Source organism: Hipposideros armiger, unplaced genomic scaffold, assembly GCF_001890085.2.
Source record: "Hipposideros armiger isolate ML-2016 unplaced genomic scaffold, ASM189008v1 scaffold_332, whole genome shotgun sequence".
Classification (NCBI taxonomy): domain Eukaryota; kingdom Metazoa; phylum Chordata; class Mammalia; order Chiroptera; family Hipposideridae; genus Hipposideros; species Hipposideros armiger.
In genome coordinates this window covers 1,810,176-1,831,698 of record NW_017731682.1, presented here as the reverse complement: position 1 = coordinate 1,831,698, position 21,523 = coordinate 1,810,176, and the positions used below count along the sequence as shown (strand labels likewise).

Genomic DNA, 21,523 nt, shown 5'->3' with positions numbered 1-21,523 from the left:
AAAAAAAAAAAAAGAAAATTTTACTACTTGGGTAGCAGAAGTTAAAGTAGAAGAACTGCTGCAACTTTACCTGAGAAGTACTAAAGACAGGTCATTTGTTTACGTGAGATGGTTAGATGTTTGAGGAGAGAACTGACCAGAGAAAGATAGGATTGCCAGGCATCACTGAAGGGAAAGTTTAGAGGTACACTAACCTGCCACCATAAACTTCCAAGTTTCGTAGTTATTCTGCTGCAGCTCTCTACAGCCTGACTGTAAGATTAGAGTTTTGTTAGGTGGGCAAGAGAAGGAACATCAGCCAAAGGAATTGAGGGTCTTGTCAAGATAGTGGTTGAATGCTGGGCTGTGGAATGTGAGCTGCATAGGGAGGGAAGTGAAGCTAGGTGGGAGCCCATGGCTGCTAGAAAATGAAACAGTAGAGGAGCAGTGGTCCTGATGAGGTTGAAGAACCAACTACCTGGGAGTCATTGAATTGAAGTCTTGGTTGAAGGTTATAGTCAGAGGCTGCATGTTTGAAATTTCGAGGTTGAGCTGTGATGATATGCAATGGGTGACTGAGGTGGAGTGGAAGACATATCAAAGATAAGGGGTTCCGGGAAGTAAGAAGGCAAGGTATTGGGTGGGTTATTCACATGGACATGCCAGTAACCAGGGTTGATGACAGGATGTGTGTCATCACACATCCAAGGAAGCATGTGAACTCAGTGTCAAAGCTTTAAATGAATGAGGGTGAGTGATGGGTAGGTTGTTAGATGATGATTATGAAAAATAGAGGGTGTCAAATGATTTGAGCTCCAAACAAGCTGAGTTTTATGCCTGATTGTAGAGGTGGAGAAATAATGGCCTGGACTGTGAGTAGTATTCTCTCAGCAGGCCTTATTCAATGCCCCATTGCTCTCAGCTGTCACAACCCCTTTTCTAGTATCTTCTCTCCTGAGGCAATGGGGGCAGTTAGGTCAAGGAAAAACTGTTTCATGCTTCACACATAGGTACCTTCTACCTATTCATAAAGCTAGGCTGAGTTTTCAGTTGATGCTGCAAATTGTTACAGTTAGCTGATATGGCTGGTGGCGTTACTGAATGTCCGGCCAAGCCTATGAGTGTAGGGCCAGGCATTTTCTGGCCCTGGCTCTTTTCTACAAAATTTTAGCTTGAGCTGGAAGTGCATTTTGAACCAAGGTTAAGTTTCACAGGCTGGTTTTAATTCTTAGAGCAGTGCCAAGTCTAACGATATAGAGCAGTTATCAGAACATGGTTTAAGGTTTTCAAAGGCATAGAGTAGACGAAGTCCGTGTTCTCTGTTCAGCAAGTCATCTTAAACTCGTCCCTCCTATTGGCAATTGATTGGAGTATACCATATTCCCCATGTATAAGACGTTCCCATGTATAAGACGCACCTTAATTTTGGGGCCCGAAATTTGAAAAAAAATGTATTACATAACGTTATTGAACTCAAGTTTTATTCATCATAAAATTCATAAAACTCTTCATCACTGTTAAGACTCCCAACCATAGCCAGTCTCGGATTGTTTTCTCAGTTGGAGGAGGACCAAACTTAGGTTCAGCAGCACGATTTCCATTCACTTTTGCAGACTGGATCACTTTTAACTTGAATTCAGCACTGTACGAAAATCTTTTCTGAGCCATTTCTGGGCAGAACATGGCAAAATGTAACCTACCGTAATATACCGGTAACAAGTGTGAAAAAAATGAGCACAAAGACAACAAGCGTGAAAAAGCGGGAAATGCAAGCAAAAAAATCTACAACCGCTGTATAAGATGCACTCAGTTTTTAGACCCCAAGTTTTTTGAAAAAGTGTTCATCTTATACATGGGGAAATACGGTAAGGGAAAGGAACCGGGGAAAAGTTTACTGATTGACCAAGTTCAAGATAGCTGTTTCTGTGATTTATCCATTTGTTTTATTTTTAAGGTAAATTATTACTCTCAGTTATGTTATAGATTACAGTTTTTAATATTTTTATTGGTAAGAAAAGGGGAAAATTCAGATTGTCCTTTTTTTTAACAGGTTATCTGTCTATAAGATCAATAATAGAAAAAGTATTGAAATTTTTGTGTTATTTCCATGTTTGCCATCAAATTGTATGATCCTTGACAAGGGACTTAGCCTATCGGTGTTCTCACCTGTAAAGCACAGTGTCTGTCTGATGTGTTGCCACCTCACATGTCCACAGGACAGGCATCCCCGAGTGGATCTCTGTGTGTGCTCTGTTTTACGTCTCTCAGTGTTTCTGTTTTTCTTGTTTATCAGTGTGTACTCAGTCCCTTTATTATTTGGATAACTACTCTTTCATATATCTAAAAGCATGCTTACATTTTAAGAAGAAAGCAGAATACTAGAAAAGGGCAAAATACAAAAATTGCATATGTTTATCTTGATATAGAATACTATGCATGAACTGGGTTTTCAAGGTCATTTCATCAGCTCACAGGTGACCACATAGGTGACCTCATTTGCTAAATCTATAGCCCACAAAACATATTTTAGCAATATATTTTTTAATAAAAAGTTTTTTTGATTATATAATTAATACATCCAAATTATTGTATTAAACAGTACATTATAATATAAAGAAAGTAAAGGTCATCAGAAACCTACTGTCTTGAAATAGCCACCCTTAGCATTTTATTGATCATCCTTCATGTATGTATATATTATTTTACAGAAATTGAATCATAGCATACTTGGGGGTTTTTTTTTCTGTTGTGGACACTTTTAACCCTTCCTCCACATTAGCCCCTCCCCCATCCCAGGCTCCAGGTAACCCATATATATAACATAGTTTGTATCTTTCCATTTTCGGGGAGTACTCAGATAATCCAATATAACCAATATATACACACATACAAATAGAGGGTTTTTCTGTCCTTGTCTGATGTACAAAAATATAATCATTATATACATACTTTTCTAGTAGTGTGTTAAATAAAAATTCTGCGTCATGATTTAAGAATGTGTGTGTATCATCTTGTAGACCACATTAGAGCATGCAAGGCCTGAAGAGCCCAGCTGGGATGAAGATTTTGCAGATGTGTACCATGACCTAATCCATTCTCCTGCCTCTGAAACGCTCCTAAATTTGGAACATAATTACTTTGTTAGTATCTCAGAACTGATTGGGGAAAGAGATGTGGAGCTCAAAAAATTACAAGAGAGGTATTTCAAATTTCTTGCATTATCATAATTAAATGTTATATCATCAAATATGATGGCCTGCAGAATAACTTGTTCTTATTGTTGTAAAATTGAATAAAATAGAAAAAATTCTTTAATATTAGAAATTAATTTTCTTGTGTGTTTAAATCTGTAATTTCAACTGGGAAGTCCTCATGGGTTTATAAAACTTCTAAAAGTGATTTACCTTAATAAATTATGGTGGCTTTATCTACTCTTATTTCTAAAAGAGGAATAACTTCTACCTCTGCTGAAGGTTTACATTGTTCCAGGCACTGTGCAAAGTGCTTTGGATGCTGTCTTAGTCAGCTCGGGCTGCTAGGACAAAACCATAGACCAGATAGGTTAAACCACAGAAGTTTATTTCTCACAGTTCTGGAGGCTGGTGAGTCCAAGATCAAGGTGCCAATAGGTTTAGTATCAGGGAGGACCGTTTCCTGGCTTATGGACAGTCCCTTCTTAAAGTGCGTTCACGTGGCCTTTCCTCAGCTCGTGCTTCCAGTGCGTCCCTTTTAGGGGGAGAACACTAGCTAGCATTTCTTCTTCCAGGCACTAATTCCATCATGAGGGCTCCAACCTCATGGCCTCTTCTAAACATAATCGCCTCCCAAAGGCTTTACCTCCAAATACCATCACACGGAGAGTTAGGTTTCAACATATGAATATGGAGGGGATACAAACATGCAGTTCAAACAGATGCCCTCTCTCATTTGATCCTTACCACAACCCTACTATCATTTCATTATCTGCGTTGTACAGATGAAGAAGCTGAGGGTTAAGTTAACTAACTTGTCTAAGAACATGCTGAATCTGAAACCAGAAAGGGATTCCAAAGCTCTTAACCGCTATATCATACTGCCTCCCTATTCAGAACCTATTTACAACTCTCAGTGCAATTTGTAAGCATATTTTCATTAGGGAAAAAAAACCACACTAGAATTATTCCAAGAAATATTAATTAGATTTGAATTCATTTGTATGGATTACTTAATACAATATACAAACGATGCTTTTATGATCCACTTTTTTCTTCAGAGTAAGTTGCTAGCATTATTTATTTTAAAGCATAACTTTCCAGAAAGCTTCCTAGTAATTTCCTAATTATAGTACTAATTCAGGACACACTCCTTTTTCTAGATAATCCATTTTAATTTATTGGGTTGTTGGAAAAATCATGATGCATTTTTGCAACGAAAAACAAAAAATGCGTCATGTCTTTTCCTACAACCCAATAGTTGAATTTAATAACATTTATTACCTTAAAACCATTTACTTAAGACTTAGGTATACATGGCATTAAGACAGATTTTTTAGTGTTGCTGATGTAAAATTTCTTTGTGAAAGTACATTAGGAGCAAATCACATTTATTCTTTGGGACTGATTATTAAATCAGTCCGAAAGAAGTAAATTTAAAACGATGTGCTGATTTGGTCCTGGCCCTCATTAGCTTTGCATTAGAAAACATTGCATGAGCAAGATGAAAATAGCGTGTTGTTTTGAGGGTTGTCATAATTAAAAACACTTAAAACACAAAAGTCATAAGCAAATAGATTTAATAATTTCTCCTGAGGGCTGCTATCTTGTGAACCAGATCAGCATTTTTATTATATTGCATAGATTTGTACATTTTCATAATAATTCTATTCCTCTGGACCTTTTATTCTCATATTTAATAAACTATTAGAACGGTCGCTGTGTCAAAAAGAACATGATGTCTTGAGACGTTTGTCACTCTTCATGGGCTTGGGTTTGCTGATTACCTGTATTGAGGCAGTTTATTCCTTTCTAGGTGGGATACACACAGTATGGGTAGTTGCTACCAGGTAAATAGTTGAAGCTGTGCCCCTGAGGGAGACAAAAATTCAATTTTTTTCTAGTTTTTTATTATGTAGCCAATAAAATTATGAATATATTTTTAAAATAAGAACAAAATAAAGATTAGATTTTTAAAAAATACATAAAGATATAATTACCTAATATAAATTAATTACCTTCTGTTGAACTTCGTTTTCCAACTGGGGCTTTAATTATATAACCTTAAATTCATTCTGAATCTGTTCTTGGATCTCATGTTTTCTTGATCTGCACTCATTCTGCCTATTTAGGTCGATGAAAAACTTCCCCATTTGGCCATCTGTAGTTCATATCAGTACTGTTACTAGTCCTTTCAGCTGCTGAGCTACTCTGAATAGTGGTCCACTTTGCTGCCTACTCACTACACCACCCACAAAATTTCATATCACTATTCTATAATTGTTCTTTTTTCTCTGATTGAAAAAAGCAGATTCCTCTTCCACATGACTCTTCACCTTTTGGGAAACTGAATTAACTAATTTTGGTATTTACTGGTAATTTATACTTTTTTTTTCTTACATGGAATAGTTTTAGTAGGGTTTTGGTTTTTTTTTTTTGGTTTATGGTATTTTTTGAAGTGTCCTTTGGCCAAACTTCTTGATGGGCTTTGCTTTTTTTTCTTTCTAAACATATAAACAATATTTGAAAAACATTTATTTAAAAAATCAGTTTTTTAGTTTATCTTTCACATATCCAAGCTGTTAGCTTGAAAGGGAAAAATAAGCTATGTTTATCTTAAGGTAGGTAATATTTATTACAGAGGTGATCAGTGTAACTTAAAGTAAGTTGGAATTCACTGGTGTCTGGAATTTCACCAAAATTTTGGTGCTTAATTCATTTATCCAGTTCATGAGCAGAAGTGACACAATTCCTTATTTCTCCTTTCATTTTAATTTCATTTTACATCTTTAAAAGACAGTTTCTCAGCACAGCATCAATAAAGTTATAATGATCCTTTTTCCAAAGTGTCTTCAAGACAATGTACAGGTTGTCAGAATCGTCATGCCTGACATATGGAGCCAATGCATAGTTAGTAGTTCATCTGAAATATAATAAAATTTCCTTTGATCTTAATCATAGAAAATGTATGCTGTATTATTCACTATCATTAGCTGCTTTCACTTATGACACATTTAGGGTAAAATACATGTTTATGGTATTTTATTTGTAGAATTCTTATTTATTAGTCTTTTTTTTTTCCTCACTGGAAATTTACTCCTTTTAGGAAACCAGATTCAAGTTAGTTTTTTAAAACTTAAAACTGGCAATGATACCTTTTATCCACTAGAGGGAACATGTGTAATGTAAAATATTAATATATTCATGTCAAAGTTTGTATGTATAAATATTTAGCAGTTATTCTGTTTTAAATAAAAATCTTACTTGCAAGCATAATCTTCACCTGACCTCTAATAGTTATTAAAACGTTAATGGAGCCACCTACATTAGAATTAAGTAGGGGCTAAATGGTATTGACTATTTAATCCTAGAAGATGTTTATCGAAATGTGTAAATGTATAACATATGAGTGAGTTTAATTTCTCACATACATCTAAATATATTAATCAATTGTTATAAAGAAGTATAAATTTGCTTCTAAGAGCAATTTACTTAAATTAACTAGAATGATAGTGAAATTTTTTTAGTCGAGTCTATTTCATTTTTTCCAAGTTTGTTAAAAATGTTTTAGAACAAACATCTTTAACACATTTGTTTTAGAAAATAATTTTTAATTTGAATATTTGTAATGAACCTAATTAAAATATAACATACATTCAAAATAGGCAACAAACTGTAGGTGTACACTTCAATAACTTTTCACAAGGTAAGCACACCCATGTAATTATCGCCCAGATAAAGAAATAGGATATGTCCAGCACTGCCGAAGGCTCCCTCAGGCCCCCTAGTCACTACCCATTTCCCCCATAAATAACCATGATAGGAACTTCTAATACATTGATGAGTTTTCCTGTAAGGAAAACTTTTTAATTTTGTGTACATTATTTATTTGGATAAATGTGGAAGGTAAGACAAAAGCATATATTCAGAAGTAGTATATGCCTCTGTAAAGGGAACTTTGTGACTTAATATCACTTTGATTCTCAGAACCTAACTGACAGCTTCTGGTTATAATATAAACTTTCAAAAGGTTGAAGTCACTTTAATTCATGTACAGGTAAATGGAAAATATATTCAAGCTGGAATTGCAGAGTATCTTCTTTAAGGAATTCTGCAGATTGAAAAGGGGTCTGGACTTGTAAACATTTGCCACGGAAATTGAAAGATCACCCAGATTTTGACTGCTTTCATTCACACATTAAACTTAGATTAAAGGGGCCGGCCGAGTGGCTCAGTTGGTTAAGAGCTCGCTCAAGAGTTTGAGCTCTGAGCAACAGCATTTCAATTCCCGGCCCAAGCTGAGCAGCTGCTGAGCTGCCAACAGGTGGCAGGATGGCTCAGCTTAAAAAAAACTTAGATTAAAATTTAGCTGTATAAATGATGTTGATATTAAATGAAATTATTATTATTTCCACATCTACATTTTCAAGGCTTCAAAGTGCTTTCAGGTATTATAATTGCCATTCTTATACATATTCCTATAATTTAAATTTTTACTTTGACTTTGTAGAGATTGTTCAATGAATCTGGAGTGGTCGTATATCTTAAAATTTTGATAAATATGTCTGATCTGTGTTTTAGACAAGGTATTGAAATGGAAAAAGTGATGCAGGAATTGGGAAAGTCACGGACAGATCAAGATGTAAATTCACTGGCTGCTCAGCATTTTGAATCCCAGCAGGTAATGACGTTTAGAAATGCAGTTACTTTTTTTATTTTTTTTTACTTATTTATTTTTGTAAAAAAAAATTAACCAGTTGGTATATTGTCTCGTCTTAGGACTTAGAAAATAAATGGTCAAATGAATTAAAACAATCAACTGCCATTCAAAAGCAAGAGTATCAGGAATGGGTGATAAAACTTCATCAAGACCTGAAAAATCCCAACAACAGCACCCTCAGGTATTAATCATATATTATTCTTACTTGATGAAAATTCAGTGTTATTAATAATTTGTGCTTATTGTAAAATTGAAACTTTTTGTAGATATTTTTAAGTTACCAATGAAAATTCAAGATAATTTTATACTTCTTTTAAAATCTTTTTTTATGGATTTTTATGTGGATTACTTGGGAGGGGGTTAATTGGTTGGTTTTAAATAGTGATTTCTCTCCTAGAATGTAGCTTTATAAATCTCTTAGGTATGTATACCTAAATACCCCATGTACTATCTCTTGTTTCTTTAAATTGGTTTCCGCCAGTGCAATAAGCATTGGTCGAATGCATCTTAAATGCTAAGTACTCTCTAAGCAGAAAAATATAAAGGACACCTGCCCATGTGGAGCTTATATTCTAGAGACTGACCTGTGAATAAAACAATACTGTATAGAGTGATATGTGCAGTAATAGAAGCATGTACAAGGTACAAAAATGATATAGAGGACTTTCCATTATCCATGACTTGTATGGTACCTTAGGCCTACATACGTTGTGTTTTGTATATAACCCTAGAGCTTGACAGGGTCTATGTTACTTCCGGCTGTATATTACTACGTTGGAGAATTTCTTTCTTCTTTCAAATCCTAAAGTATATTCAATTGGAAATATACTTAGTACAGTATAATCTATTTTCACCATTTTCTGATATATGCTATAAACGTTTAGAAATAGCGTCTTAGTTATATCATTCAGTCTCCCCCACTAGTCTTGCCTTGAAAACAAAAACCATGTTTGTTTTTTCTACTGTTGTATACCCAGATCCTTGCCAAGTCTCTGGCTCTTGACACTAGCACATAAGACATACTCGATAAAAATGGGCTGGGTGGACAAACGGGCAAATAAATGGATGGATTATCGTCAAACTGTTTACCTGATATCTATCACCTCTTATCTAAGTATTATAATCTTCCACTTGCCTTATTGTTTTCCCCAGGTCAACACCTTAGAAATATTTAAACAATATTTTTTTATTTTGAAATGGGATAATATTCTTGATGATAGCATGTTTGACTGTACTCTTTATTTCACATGAAAATAGTGATGAATACAATACAGAGGCAGAGCTGTAGGGAAAGATGTGTTGGGAACATCCATATCCTAGAGTGTATAGTGGTGTTTCTCAGACTGCTGGCTGCAGTCTGCTGGGGATCATTCTAGATCTTTTACTTTCCAGTCCGACTTTTGAAATAATGAAAAAATGGAATGGAACAGAGTAGAGCAGAATATGGAAAAAAATATCAGAGTGCACCATGCGTGTAGCTTTCTATAAATGAATGTGTGTAGTGAGTCAAAATGTAAAATATATGCCGTATTTCATCGTCAAAAATGTGGAAAGTAATTAATTTAGGGAAGTTGAGAAAACCCTTTGCTATAAAAACTATGTCTCACTTTGCTGCTAGTTTCAGAAATTCAATCTATAGGATCAATTCCACTGTGTAAATATTGACCTCTAGCTGCTACTTCTTTTAAAAACCAAATGTTCACTGGAAAGAATATTTTTACAATGACTTTGTTTGATTTACTTTCCTTTTTTTGATAGGGGTTTCCTTGGGCAACAGAAATCTGTTTTCAAGACAACTGCATGCAGAACTCCTATATGAGATTGATAAAAATTATAATTTATTTTTATTCATTTACTTTTGCTTTTTTTTTTAAGTCAGAGCCATTGGAGGATAAATTACATAAAGTAAAATTCATGTTTTAGTTTTACATTTTGATGACTTTGACAATGTTAATTAGTCATGAAACCATCACAGCAATCAAGATACAGCATTTCCCTTTTACACCTTTTTTTCCTTTTATACCTTTATAGTTAATCTCCTTTCCCTTTGCCCAGCTCTTGGCAATCTAATTTGGTTTCTGTCCCTGTAGTTTTGATTTTTCCAGAATGTCATATAAATGGAATCAAACTGTATGTAGCAGTTTGTGTCTTGTTTCTTTCACTTGGCATAATGCTTTTGAGACTTATTCATGTTGTTCCATTTATGAGTGGTTCTTTCCTTTTTATTGATCATTTGTATTCTATTATTGTTTATCCATTCACTTGATGATGGACATTTGAGGTATTTCCAGATTTTGGCAATTATAAATAAAGCTGCTATAAACAGGTCTTTGTATATACATATGTTTTTGTTTCTCTTATATGAATACCTAGAAGTGGGATTGCTGAATCACCATATAAGTGTATGTTTAACTTTATAAGAAACTGCCAGATTGTTCTCCTAAGTGGCTGTACATTTTTCCATTCCCACCACCAAGGTATAAGGGTGTTAGATGCTCCATGTCCTTGTCAGCAGCATTTGGTCTTGATATTTGGCCATTCTGGCAGGTTTTGTAGTGGTGTTTCATTGTGGTTCTACTTTGCGTTTCCCAGATGGCTAGTCACATGGTACATTTTTTTCATATGTTGATCTTCCATCCATATTTCTCCTTTGTGTTTTTTTTTAATTGAGTTGTGAGAGTTCTTCATATATTCTGGATACAAGTCCATCATCAGATAAGTGTTTTACAAATACTTTCTTTCACCCTGTAGCTTGTCTTTTTATTTTCTTATTAGTGTCTTTTGAGGAGCAAAGTTTTTCATTTCCATTAAGTGCAATTTATGAATTATTAAATGGTTTGTGTCTTATCTAAGATATCTTTGCCTAGCCCAAGATTACGAAGATTTTCTCCTGTTTCTTTCTAGAAGTTTTATAGTTAAAACCTACGCATATAAGTCATAATGGATTATATATATCACATGTATAATATATAAATGTAAATTATTCACTATAAAATAAAAAGTAAATATACCATATAGTATATATGTTGGTCTACAGTTTATTTTTCTTATAATATCTTCATTGGTTTTGGTGTCAGGGTAATGGTGGCATCATGTGAGTGGTTGGTCTACTGATGGCCCTGTCAAAGGTATTGATACATGTTACCATGATTTGATATCATGTTTTATTTCTAGTACTTCCATTTGTTTTCTCTTTGCTGAAATTCCTTCTCTGTCCTTGTGTTATTTTACACTAGGTCTTTTAGTATATTCATCATAGTCATTTGAAAGTCCCTTTCTTGTAGTCCTGATATCTTGGTCTAAGTCTATCCCTGTTGATTGCTTTATCTATCTGTTTACAATGGGGTTGTTTGTTTGCCTGCCTTTTTTGGTGTCTCTTTTTTTAACTGAATGCTGGATATTGTATGTATTAGAAAAGAAGAGACTGAGGTGAATAATATTTATGTCCAGAAATGAACAGGCCATTCATGTGATGGTCATGCAAATGCAGTCAGCAGTTGAGCTGAGTTGAGATTTTGTCCCTCAGTGCCCCACAAACTTCATTTTCTACAGTAGGAAGCTACTGCCATGTGTTTAGACTGGGGCTTTGGGTTCTGGGAAGGGCTTCTCTGTCATTCTGCCCCATCCTCAGCCTTTGGCAGTCTTTGCAGGTCTGGCCACAGCATGAGGTCTCTGTCAATGCTGTTGCTCCACCCCTAACAATAGGCTCTCGTTTGTCATTGGGCACTAGGCTTATCATTGAGGGTGGGAGACAGGTCTCCATTGTGTTTGTCCAGCTTCAGTCTGGGGCAAACTCTGTGTATCTGGGTCTTGGGCTTGGGGCATTTTCAGCATTTCTAGCTGTGCCATCGAGGGGGCATTCTTGTCTTCTGCCCTGCCCCCAGTGTGTTCTTGGAAGCAGCCTGTGGAAGCCCATAGAAAAGGGTTTGCAAATGCGTGCAAACTCCCCTTGTGCTTGGGGCTTGCAGCTCTTCTAAATTTCCACACGAGCCGAGACTTGACCTATAAGAATTGGTTGAAAATTTAGCTGATTTCTTGTTACCCCCTTATATTACAGCAATGCATTTCTGCGGTGCTCTGCAAAAATGAAAACTGTATCCTTTCTCTCCTTGGAGGGGTGTGTCATACTTTGGAATTTAGTTAACATGGTTGCCTTGTTACCTCAAATCTCTGATGGGCTCAAGAAAAGTTATGATTTTATAGATGATCTGGCTTTTTCTTGTTAGAGTAGGAACAACATTCTCTTGTGGTTTTCTACATCCTAAGATGAGGGTATTTTATTAATATAAATTTATTTTTAGGTTTAAATTTGCCATATTTACTTCATTTACTTCATTTACTAATGAAGTCAGTGAGACTAATGAAACAGCTTTGATTAACCCCCAAAATATAGTCAGGGGAATGGGTGATTATTATAGGCTTGTATCATCTTCAGCAAACCATGAAATCTGAATTGAACAGCTGTACAATTATAATGCCCCCATGGAAAACTTTTCAGCAAATGCAAGAACTGAGTAGAGCAGAGAGAAGTTGTTGTTGTTTTTTAATGAGAGCAGAATGTTGTGGAGGAGGGGGACAGAAAATGTTAAAAAAAAAAAAGGATGTGAATACATCAAAATGAACTTCATCTTTTTGAATTATTCCTTATTTTACTTTTTACTTTTTAATTTTCATTTCAGTCATTTTGCCTATTTTCTAGTTTTGCCTGTAGCCAATCCTGATAAAGGATATATTTATGTATATTTTTAAATATATCATTTTAAAGTAATAAGTTAGTAGCTTCATTTAACCATTCTCTTAGGCCACTGAGAAATACTAAATGGTAATATATGGATTGATATTGCAGTGATTGAAAATGAAAACTATGTATTATCCACTGTGAGGAGAAAAAGAACAAGTAGGATTTTAGAACCTCTTGGTACTTAGGATCTTCCTTGTCACCATGGATTTAAGAGACATTTAAGAATAAATTAAGTGCTACTTTCAGCTGTTATTTTGTGTCATTTCATTATAAAGCTTTCTTTCCTTTAAAAAAAGTTCTTGACAAACATGCAAAAAAAGTCAGTAATTTTATTAATTTCAGTGAAGAAATTAAAGTTCAACCAAGTCAGTTCAGAGAATCTGTAGAAGCAAATGGAAGGATTTATGAGGAACAGAGGAAGTTAGAAGAAAGTTTTACCATTCACTTAGGTAAGTGTATTAATTTTTTGCAGTGATAATTTATTGTAACTTGTGAAACTTTTTTTATGCTATAAGAGAAAAATCCTTAGCCTATGAGTAGAATATATCCATGTTATTTTTTACTACAAAGTATATCTTACTGCAAGAAAGCCTCTAGTTTGTTGGCTATACATTTTCTGTTTTAGCTTACATATTATTTTTGCAAATAGAAAGATTAAATATTAATAGTTATTAAAATGGGAAATTGCAAGGCCATTTTTAATTATTTATAGCACAGATTTATTTGTATTCCTGTTATAGAGATTTCATCCTGTTATACTGGATTTTGCGACTAAGTATCTTTCTGGGATTGTTGCCCACTCCCAGGAGCCCAGCTGAAGACCATGCATAATTTGAGATTGCTGAGAGCAGACATGCTGGATTTCTGTAAGCACAAAAGAAATCATAGAAGTGGTGTGAAACTCCATCGGCTCCAGACAGCTCTGTCACTTTACTCCACATCGCTCTGTGGCCTGGTTTTACTAGTAGATAATCGAATCAATTCATACAGTGGTATTAAAAGAGGTAAGTTAACATTATACATATTTATTTTATTAAATTTCTCTTTTACTACCACTCGTACAAAGAAAGGAATTAAATTATGGCAAAACTGAAAAAAAAAATTTGAGTTACCCCTGTATTCAAGTAAATGAAAAAATACACATGCCCAGCCATAGCTATTTTAGATTTGTTTCATACTTTGGCATGGGTAGAGTGCTTTAGGACATTTAATTTTTCTTAAAATTCTGTTATATTGTAAATAATACTCTTACAGTGTCCTTGTTTCAAGGTATAACAAAAAGAATAAATGTATAAGTGTATTTTTCAATTTAGAAACAGATCCTGGCTCGGTGAATTTTAATTCATCCATTTATCCTTTTATGTTTTTTTAAACAACCTATTTCTTAAATACACTAGGTAAAATTCTACCTTCCCTCATAATACAACTCACATTTATGATTATTTAAAATTTTTTACATATTTAAAATGTATAACTTTTTAAAAGAAGCATGAATAGAGTCTGTTTCTTATCATAAATATAAGAAACTTTTTGTATTTTTTAGCACTTTTTGGGACTGGGTGATTAAAGTACCTATTATTTAAAGAAGGCTTGGAATTATATTAAATTTTCCTTATCTGTTGTTTACTCTTTTGCGTGGTTGAAAGATTATTTCTGATCAGAACAAAATTGCTGTACCCTAACTTAGTAAGGCATAATTATTGAAAGGACAAATATAAGAAGTCATACATGTGAATTTTCTATTCTGTTTCACCAGATCTCCTTTATAAGTAAATATTAAATATTTGATCGTTTACCTTTAGAAGTTTGTCAATGTTTTGGATTCCTTAGATTTTGCCACAGTTTGCCAAGAATGCACTGACTTCCATTTTCCCCGAATTGAAGAGCAGCTGGAAGTTGTCCAGCAGGTGGTACTTTATGCTAGAACTCAGCGCAGGAGTAAGTTGAAAGAATCACATGGTCAGTAAAACTCAAATTCTTTAAAATTTCACTTTCAGTATGTTCTGTCCCTAAGCACTCTAATAGCATATGGGCCATCATTGAAATATAGAAAGTTGGGTTGGTGGAAGGGTGGAAGAAAGAAATTAACAAAATTCAAGATCTTTAGAAGCTCGGGTTCTGTTCTTAATTTCCTTTTATACATGATCTTGTTCAAGATCCTTAGCAAAAACTGTTTTTAAATTTCAATTTTGTAGTTATATTTAACATAAGCACTCAGTGGAAAGTAGGCGATCTTTTGACCTAAGTTTTATATCTCTAAAATGGACATGATTATTACTACACGAGGCATTGAAATTACAGAGTAAATAGTAGCACAGATACATACTTTTTATGTCTTTGATTTATTAAGTAACATGAAGTCAATTACAAGAAATGTTTTCAGTTGTTCTTTTAAAAAATTACTATGTCCAGAACTATGTCCTGTTTTTTCTATATATATCTATCCACAATATGGACATCCTTTCTAGCTATTTAGGAAATTTACTGGAAAGTGATTTTAAAGCTATAGAAAATGTTCATGGCTTTTTTCTTTAGAAGATTTCTATCTACGCATAAACAAACTTAAGGAAAGACATAGATAAAAGAAAAATCTCTGTCTTAAATTACAGATTATTTCTGCTATTTTTTAATTGAAAAATGAAAATTTTAAGTTTTTTTAAATTAAATTGGTACCATAAATTTGTTTAGTCGGATCAAAATATAGGGTAATATTTATTCAAAAATATGTGTAATATATGTTTTTCTTAGTATTCTGCCATTTCATGTTATGTCACAGGCATAAAATCATAATGCATGTTCTTATCTGGCTTGAATGCATACTCAGTATTTAATTATTTCATATAAAAACTTGACGTCTTGCCCAGGAAATAAAATATGGCAGGGTTTTAAGTTGTGGCTGGTCAGACCTTTAAATTTGCTTCTGGTAGTTCAGATTTCTTTTTCGTTTGTTTTGCAACTGCAGTGTTTAAAAGGAAGCATTATAGTACTTTTGGTTTATACTGTTAAACCTTGGCTTGGTGTCTTAGTTCCTCTGTCCCATGTAAATTGTATAACTCCTCCTTTTCTTCTGATGCTAGACTGTAGCTCTCTAGACTTAGCTTAATTAGCATTCACTATGGTTTCCTTCTTTATTATGTAGATTTTAAATAATATTTATTTTTTAATCATTTGTTAAATTGGTAAAACAATCTCGAGATTCACAATTCAAACTGTACAAAAGAACGTGCAGTGAAGGTCTTTGTAACCCTGCCCACCAGCCACCCAGGTTCCTACTCCTGAGGCAGCCAGTGCCATCTCATGTGTACCTTCCAGACATAGGTTTGTGTATATATGAGCACGTGTATCTGTGTCTTTATTTTCCCTTTTACACAAATGGCAGCTTTCTCTGCACACTTTTGTGTGCTCTGCTTTTTTCACTGAATAATTTATCTTGGACATCATTTCATATCAGTACATGAAGAGCATCCTCATACCTTTTTACTGCTGCATAGCCCACTGCAGGATAATCCATTATTAATCAGTTCCTTATTGATAGATATTTAATCTGTCCCAAAGGTTTTGCTATTATAAATAATAATGCATGAATCACCTTGCACATATATCATTGTGTGCATGACCACACCTATAGACTAGATTCCTAAAGAGAAATTTCTGGGTGTAGCACACTCACATTTATAATTTAACAGTGTAGCATTGCTCTATGTAGCAGTTCCACCAGTTTATATTCTCACTAGAGATGACTGTGGCTTTGCTGTGGCTGGATGTGTTATACTTGACAGAACCGGTCTGAGTTCTAGGAAATCAGGGAGGCATATCCCAACAAAGGACCATTCGAAAATCCCAGCATGTCCTCTTATTGGTCTGCCATCCTCTTCCTCCATCTCATTCAAACTAGCAATGATGTGATCGGTAACATTTTACTATTATTCTTAGTAGTGACTAAAGCATGAAGATTGAGATCATGACAGGTGTGGGAGGAGGATTCTAAGTATATTTATGAGCGATAGAAAGTGTGCAGTAAATGACAGGAAGTTTTTAAACCACATACGGTTAAGGCAATGTGTGTACATCATGGTATTATTTTGTTCTTGTTCAAGCAACTATTTTGTGGTTTAAGTGAGTCAGTGAAACAAGTATGTTTGTAAAAGACAACTTTCTTAAAGGAGCCAGCATGCTGTTACAGAGAGTTTTATGAAAATACTTTCTCCGTCCTTTCCTTTTCTGTGCATGCCTACTATCTGTTCTACAAGTTTATATCCTGATGCACAAAGTACCTGTTTATACTAAGACATTCCATTGTTTTCTTTACTGTGTTTATTATATTAGCATCTTTATATTCCTACAAAAACAATCTATTTTTGTGCACATTTTATATACATTTTTAAAAAATGAAAAATAGCCATTTTCTTATTATAAGGTATTACCATTAAACATGAAAAGGGAAATGGACTATGAACTGTTCTTTCTTGTTTACTTAATAGGGATTCTGTTTGTTAAAACCCCTGTGAACAAAATGAGAGTCCTTATTGTTTTTGTTTTCTGTACTATGATCATTTATTGAAAGCTTATCAATTAATGGCTCTGTGTGAGAATCTAACTATTACATTAAATATGGGTTTAATGTAATAATTAAAATCTGGCAACATAGAGCTCCTCTATGCCTCTCTCTCCCTCTGTTCCTTTACTTATAAAATGTGTGCATTTACAAGGTATAGTGTTATAAATTAGTTCATCAAAGTAGTCAATAGGTAAAAATATTAAATTACTTTTATTTAGAACATTCTAGAAGCTGTAATATTCCCTTGGTATCTGCAGTTTATTCATTTGAAGTTGTGACTCTATTCAAGTGATTTTCTAATGCTGGAGGCCATTCCAAAAAGTTTTGTATTCAACTGGAATAAATATGCAGCCTCTTAAAGAGGCTAATAATATTCATTTTGCATTTTTGAGTTCTGATAGAATTCTTATAAAATTCAGATGTATCTTCTATTAAAAATAGATGTATGCATGTAAAATAATTAGTGTTCAACCATAATAATGTGTGGTCAATTGTAAGTATCTTATTTTACCAACATTTATCCTTTTCAGTAATAGCATGTCTTCTAAAAAGAAAAAAGAGAAAGAAAAACTTGTACAGCTGAAACTAATTTTTAAAAATGTGTATTTCTCAATAAAAAAACAAAGGAAACCAAAAAAATAAATAAAAAAGAAAGAAAAACTATTGACTCTGAATTTTAAAATGCTCCATTTGAAACAGTCTCACATTATCTGTTTGAAATAAATTGTGTATAATGTCAGATAAGTAACAAATTTTAGGAATGGGCTGAATATCAAGTGATTCCTGGTGCTACTAACCATTTGTTTGTAGTCCTGAACGAGTTCTATCAACAACAGTGACTCACATTCTAAAAATAAAAATGGCTGCATGAAGTTATGTGTTGCTAACTTAGTGCCTTGAACCTCCCAGGTGAAAAATACGGTATTGACAAGTCTAATGTGGTTAAGACCATAGGATTTGGAATATGAGTATGTGGGTTAAAGACCTAGTTCCACCACTTACCTGTGCACCCTTGGTTAAGTTCATTAACCCATCTAAGCCCCTATTTCTTCATATATAAATGAAGTAGTAATAGACTTGCCTCGTAAAATTATGGTTATCGGTGTTTGGTAAGAATTAAATGAGACCATCCATGGAAAAGCATGCATCATGCATCAGAATGCCTGACACGTAGAGACCCTTAGTAAATTTTTACTGTTGTGATTGCTTGAGGAGTGATAATATAGTAATGTGTTTTCATATGTTGTTATGTTCTTTCATGTTGCATTATCTTATGAATAGATTCTGGAAACCAAAATGGAGAAAGTGATGATAAGACTAAAAATGCTGATAGAAACTATTTAAATATTTTACCTGGTAAGTATTATTTTAAATTGCAATTTTCTTATAATCATATACATTGAAATCATAGATTTTAAATCTAAGTTCTTATGGTGTACTTTATAAAAAGTTTGTCAGTGCATCTATATAATACACTTTCACAGATGTTCTGCAATTTAAATCTTATACTAGTACTGACTTTTTTCTAAATCCATATAAGAAAAATGGGTCAAGCAGTTGCATATATTTTGTTATTTGCTATTTCAGATTTTCTCTTTTATACATTGTTTCTTAGTTTCTTAAATTAACCAAAAAAAACCTTTTACTCTAAAATAGAAACAGTGGTACACAGAGATGTAAACAATTGAAGTGTAGAAAGAACATGAGTCATTTGACTTAGAACCTTTCTTATTTTCATTTCCCCATAAATTTTCCTGCTTTCCATTTCTTTAATTTCCTTTATTATTCTTGGGCACATTGTTTATAAACCAGAAATTCAGTCTCTTGATCCTCTTCTACATTGAATTCATTAATAGCATTTTATGACAGGGTATAGCAAGGAAGTCCTATTTGTTTATTTTATAAGTGTAAAGACTTTTAAACTAAATGGTAAATTTTGCCCTTTCATAAATAACCAAGGTTGTTTCCTCACATTTCCTTCCCCAGATTTTCTATGTGTAGATCACATTCCATTTAATCTAAGCAAATGGCATACCCATTTCTGGTATTCATCTTGTCAGTCCCAGTCAGCTTGTGGTCATCAGCTTCCAAATTTCCTTCCACCTTCAGATATCCTACCTTTGTGGATAATGTTAGAGGCAGGATTGCATCACCACAGGCCGTTTCCTTCCCTTTGTGGAACAGGAAACTGTCCTCCTCTCCATCTAAAAATACCTTCATTGAGACAAGATTTATTGTATTTCTCTTCATAGATCCATAATTTAAATCATCTATATTTTGTGGCTTTCTTAAAATGTGTCAATCTTGTTATCTATTTCAGAAGTACCGATGTCTGATTTTTTTAAACTTAACTCTTTATTGCTATATTTATTTCATTCCTTGTTCCATTTTGGGAAAAGTCTGTAGGGTTAGTATCTTATTATCATCACCAAATAAGGAAGATGTGTCATAAGTCTGCATTTGAAAAGGAATATTAAACTATTCAGTTAGACATGCTGGTAGCCTTTGAATTTCCATTTAGTTAAAAAAGGATGCCTACACAGCTAGGAAGTAAACAGGACAGGAAAAAAGATCCAAATCACACATTTTTAGAAATTTTTAAGTTGCCAAAAAAACCAATTTATATCATTATTAACCAATAGTTTTGCTTTGTTGTTATCTAAATAGAGTTTATATCAGCTAATTCTCACAACAGCTTTGTAATGAAAGCAGTCAGACATTCTTTTCCCATTTCATACACAAAGTACACAGAATCTATCAGTTGGATTGATTTATCCAAGATCACTCAGCCAGTATTAGAGACCAGATCTCCTTAACACCCAATCTAAGTCTTTTTTCTACTATATTATTGGGTTGTCGGAAAAGTCATAATGCATTTTTGCATCGCAAAATATAGAACAAATACGTGATGACTTTTCCGACAACCCAGTATTTTGATAACTACTGCCAGCTCCATGACGTCCATTCTACTAATGGGTAAAATGAGGCCAAGAGACAAGTCCTCTAAGGTCAAATCAGGCGGTGCCAGTTTGGGGATTAGGAGCACCCGACCCATTCACCAAGTCATCTGCCTCCCCACTGGACCATAGCCCATGTTTAATGCTATGGCCTCCATCACCTAAGTTATCAGTAGGAGTTTAGGAGCTAATACACTTTACTGGGCCCAAAGGACATTATCTCATTGCGTTCACCAGGTTTCCGACAAGCTGTCTGTGTCTCTTATTGCCTTCCAGGGAAATTGTAACTATACGATTTCTCATCAGACAATTTTCTTTGTCTAGCTTATGTTGATATTTTTGACACTATCCTTTGTTTAATTTCTTTTTCTGCATTTGTAGTTCTTTTATCTTAAGTTAGAAACAAAAGCCCTTTGCCTGGGGCCTGCCAGTGGCACCCATGAGTACCGCTTATGTATACTGGTAACTAGAAAGTGGTAAGCATTGTGCTAAGGTATATTAAGCACTTTTAACTATACTATATGTTTGTTAGTAAATATAAGTAAAATCCTAAGGTAATGACTTTGAAGAAAAGGTGAAAAAAATTTGTCAGGGTAGGGGTTAGTGATAGAAGAGTTTTTCTTAGAAGAGCAAAGCTTTCCTAGAAGGACTAACCAGAATTTCCAGGGAGCAATGTGTATTTATAAAAACATGTGCTTTATATGTTTTATATTTTATTATTTATGCTGACAGAAACTGCAGGATATAGAAGTGGATGAGTTTTTTGGCTCTGTTGGGGTCTTTTTGGCTAGTTGGCTACATAGAAAATGGAATGATTGTAGAAAGCGTGGATTTTAAGATTTGACAAATACTCCTCTAACATTCAGTCTAAAACATTTGTTCATTCATTCAACAAATATTTATTGACTACCTTCTATGTACTAGGTACTGCTTATGTGCTAGAGATAGAACATTAAACAAGATAGACAAAATTCCTATAGGTATGGCATGTAAACAGTCGTCTCTTTAAAATAATCTCATAAACAAATGAAAGAATTTCAGTGCTGAGAATAAAATAAAACAGAACAATGTGAAAGAGAATAAGTGAGGGGTGAGGGAGTCCTCTCCCAAAAGGGATAGTCAAGGAAGACCTTTGCTAATGAGGCATGATTGATGGAAAGAGGTTAGCCATACAAGAACCTTGGGGAAGCATTTCAGGAAGCAGCCCTGACTTAGAAACAAGCTCTGCATGTTTGAAGAACTGAGCAAAAGCCTGTGTACAGTCTGGCCAGGAGGAGAGAGGCTGGAATAGACAGACAGTGTGCAGATCACATAGGCCTCGTAGACCACAGTCAAGAGTTTGGACTTTTTCTAGAATGTAGTATGAGCCTATTAGAC

At 34.1% G+C, this 21,523-nt stretch overlaps 1 protein-coding gene across 1 annotated transcript in view; it reads left to right on the top strand.

Moving 5' to 3' along the window:
- The window catches only part of FERRY3 (FERRY endosomal RAB5 effector complex subunit 3), a 41,021-nt gene that overhangs the window by 6,031 nt on the left and 13,467 nt on the right, over positions 1-21,523 (top strand). Inside the window, exons 3-10 of the mRNA XM_019660971.1 lie at positions 2,030-2,061; positions 2,997-3,178; positions 7,752-7,851; positions 7,950-8,071; positions 12,974-13,080; positions 13,438-13,635; positions 14,462-14,590; positions 18,471-18,564. Coding sequence (XP_019516516.1) covers positions 2,030-2,061; positions 2,997-3,178; positions 7,752-7,851; positions 7,950-8,071; positions 12,974-13,080; positions 13,438-13,635; positions 14,462-14,590; positions 18,471-18,564 — 964 coding nt within the window. The remainder of the gene's footprint in view (positions 1-2,029; positions 2,062-2,996; positions 3,179-7,751; positions 7,852-7,949; positions 8,072-12,973; positions 13,081-13,437; positions 13,636-14,461; positions 14,591-18,470; positions 18,565-21,523) is intronic.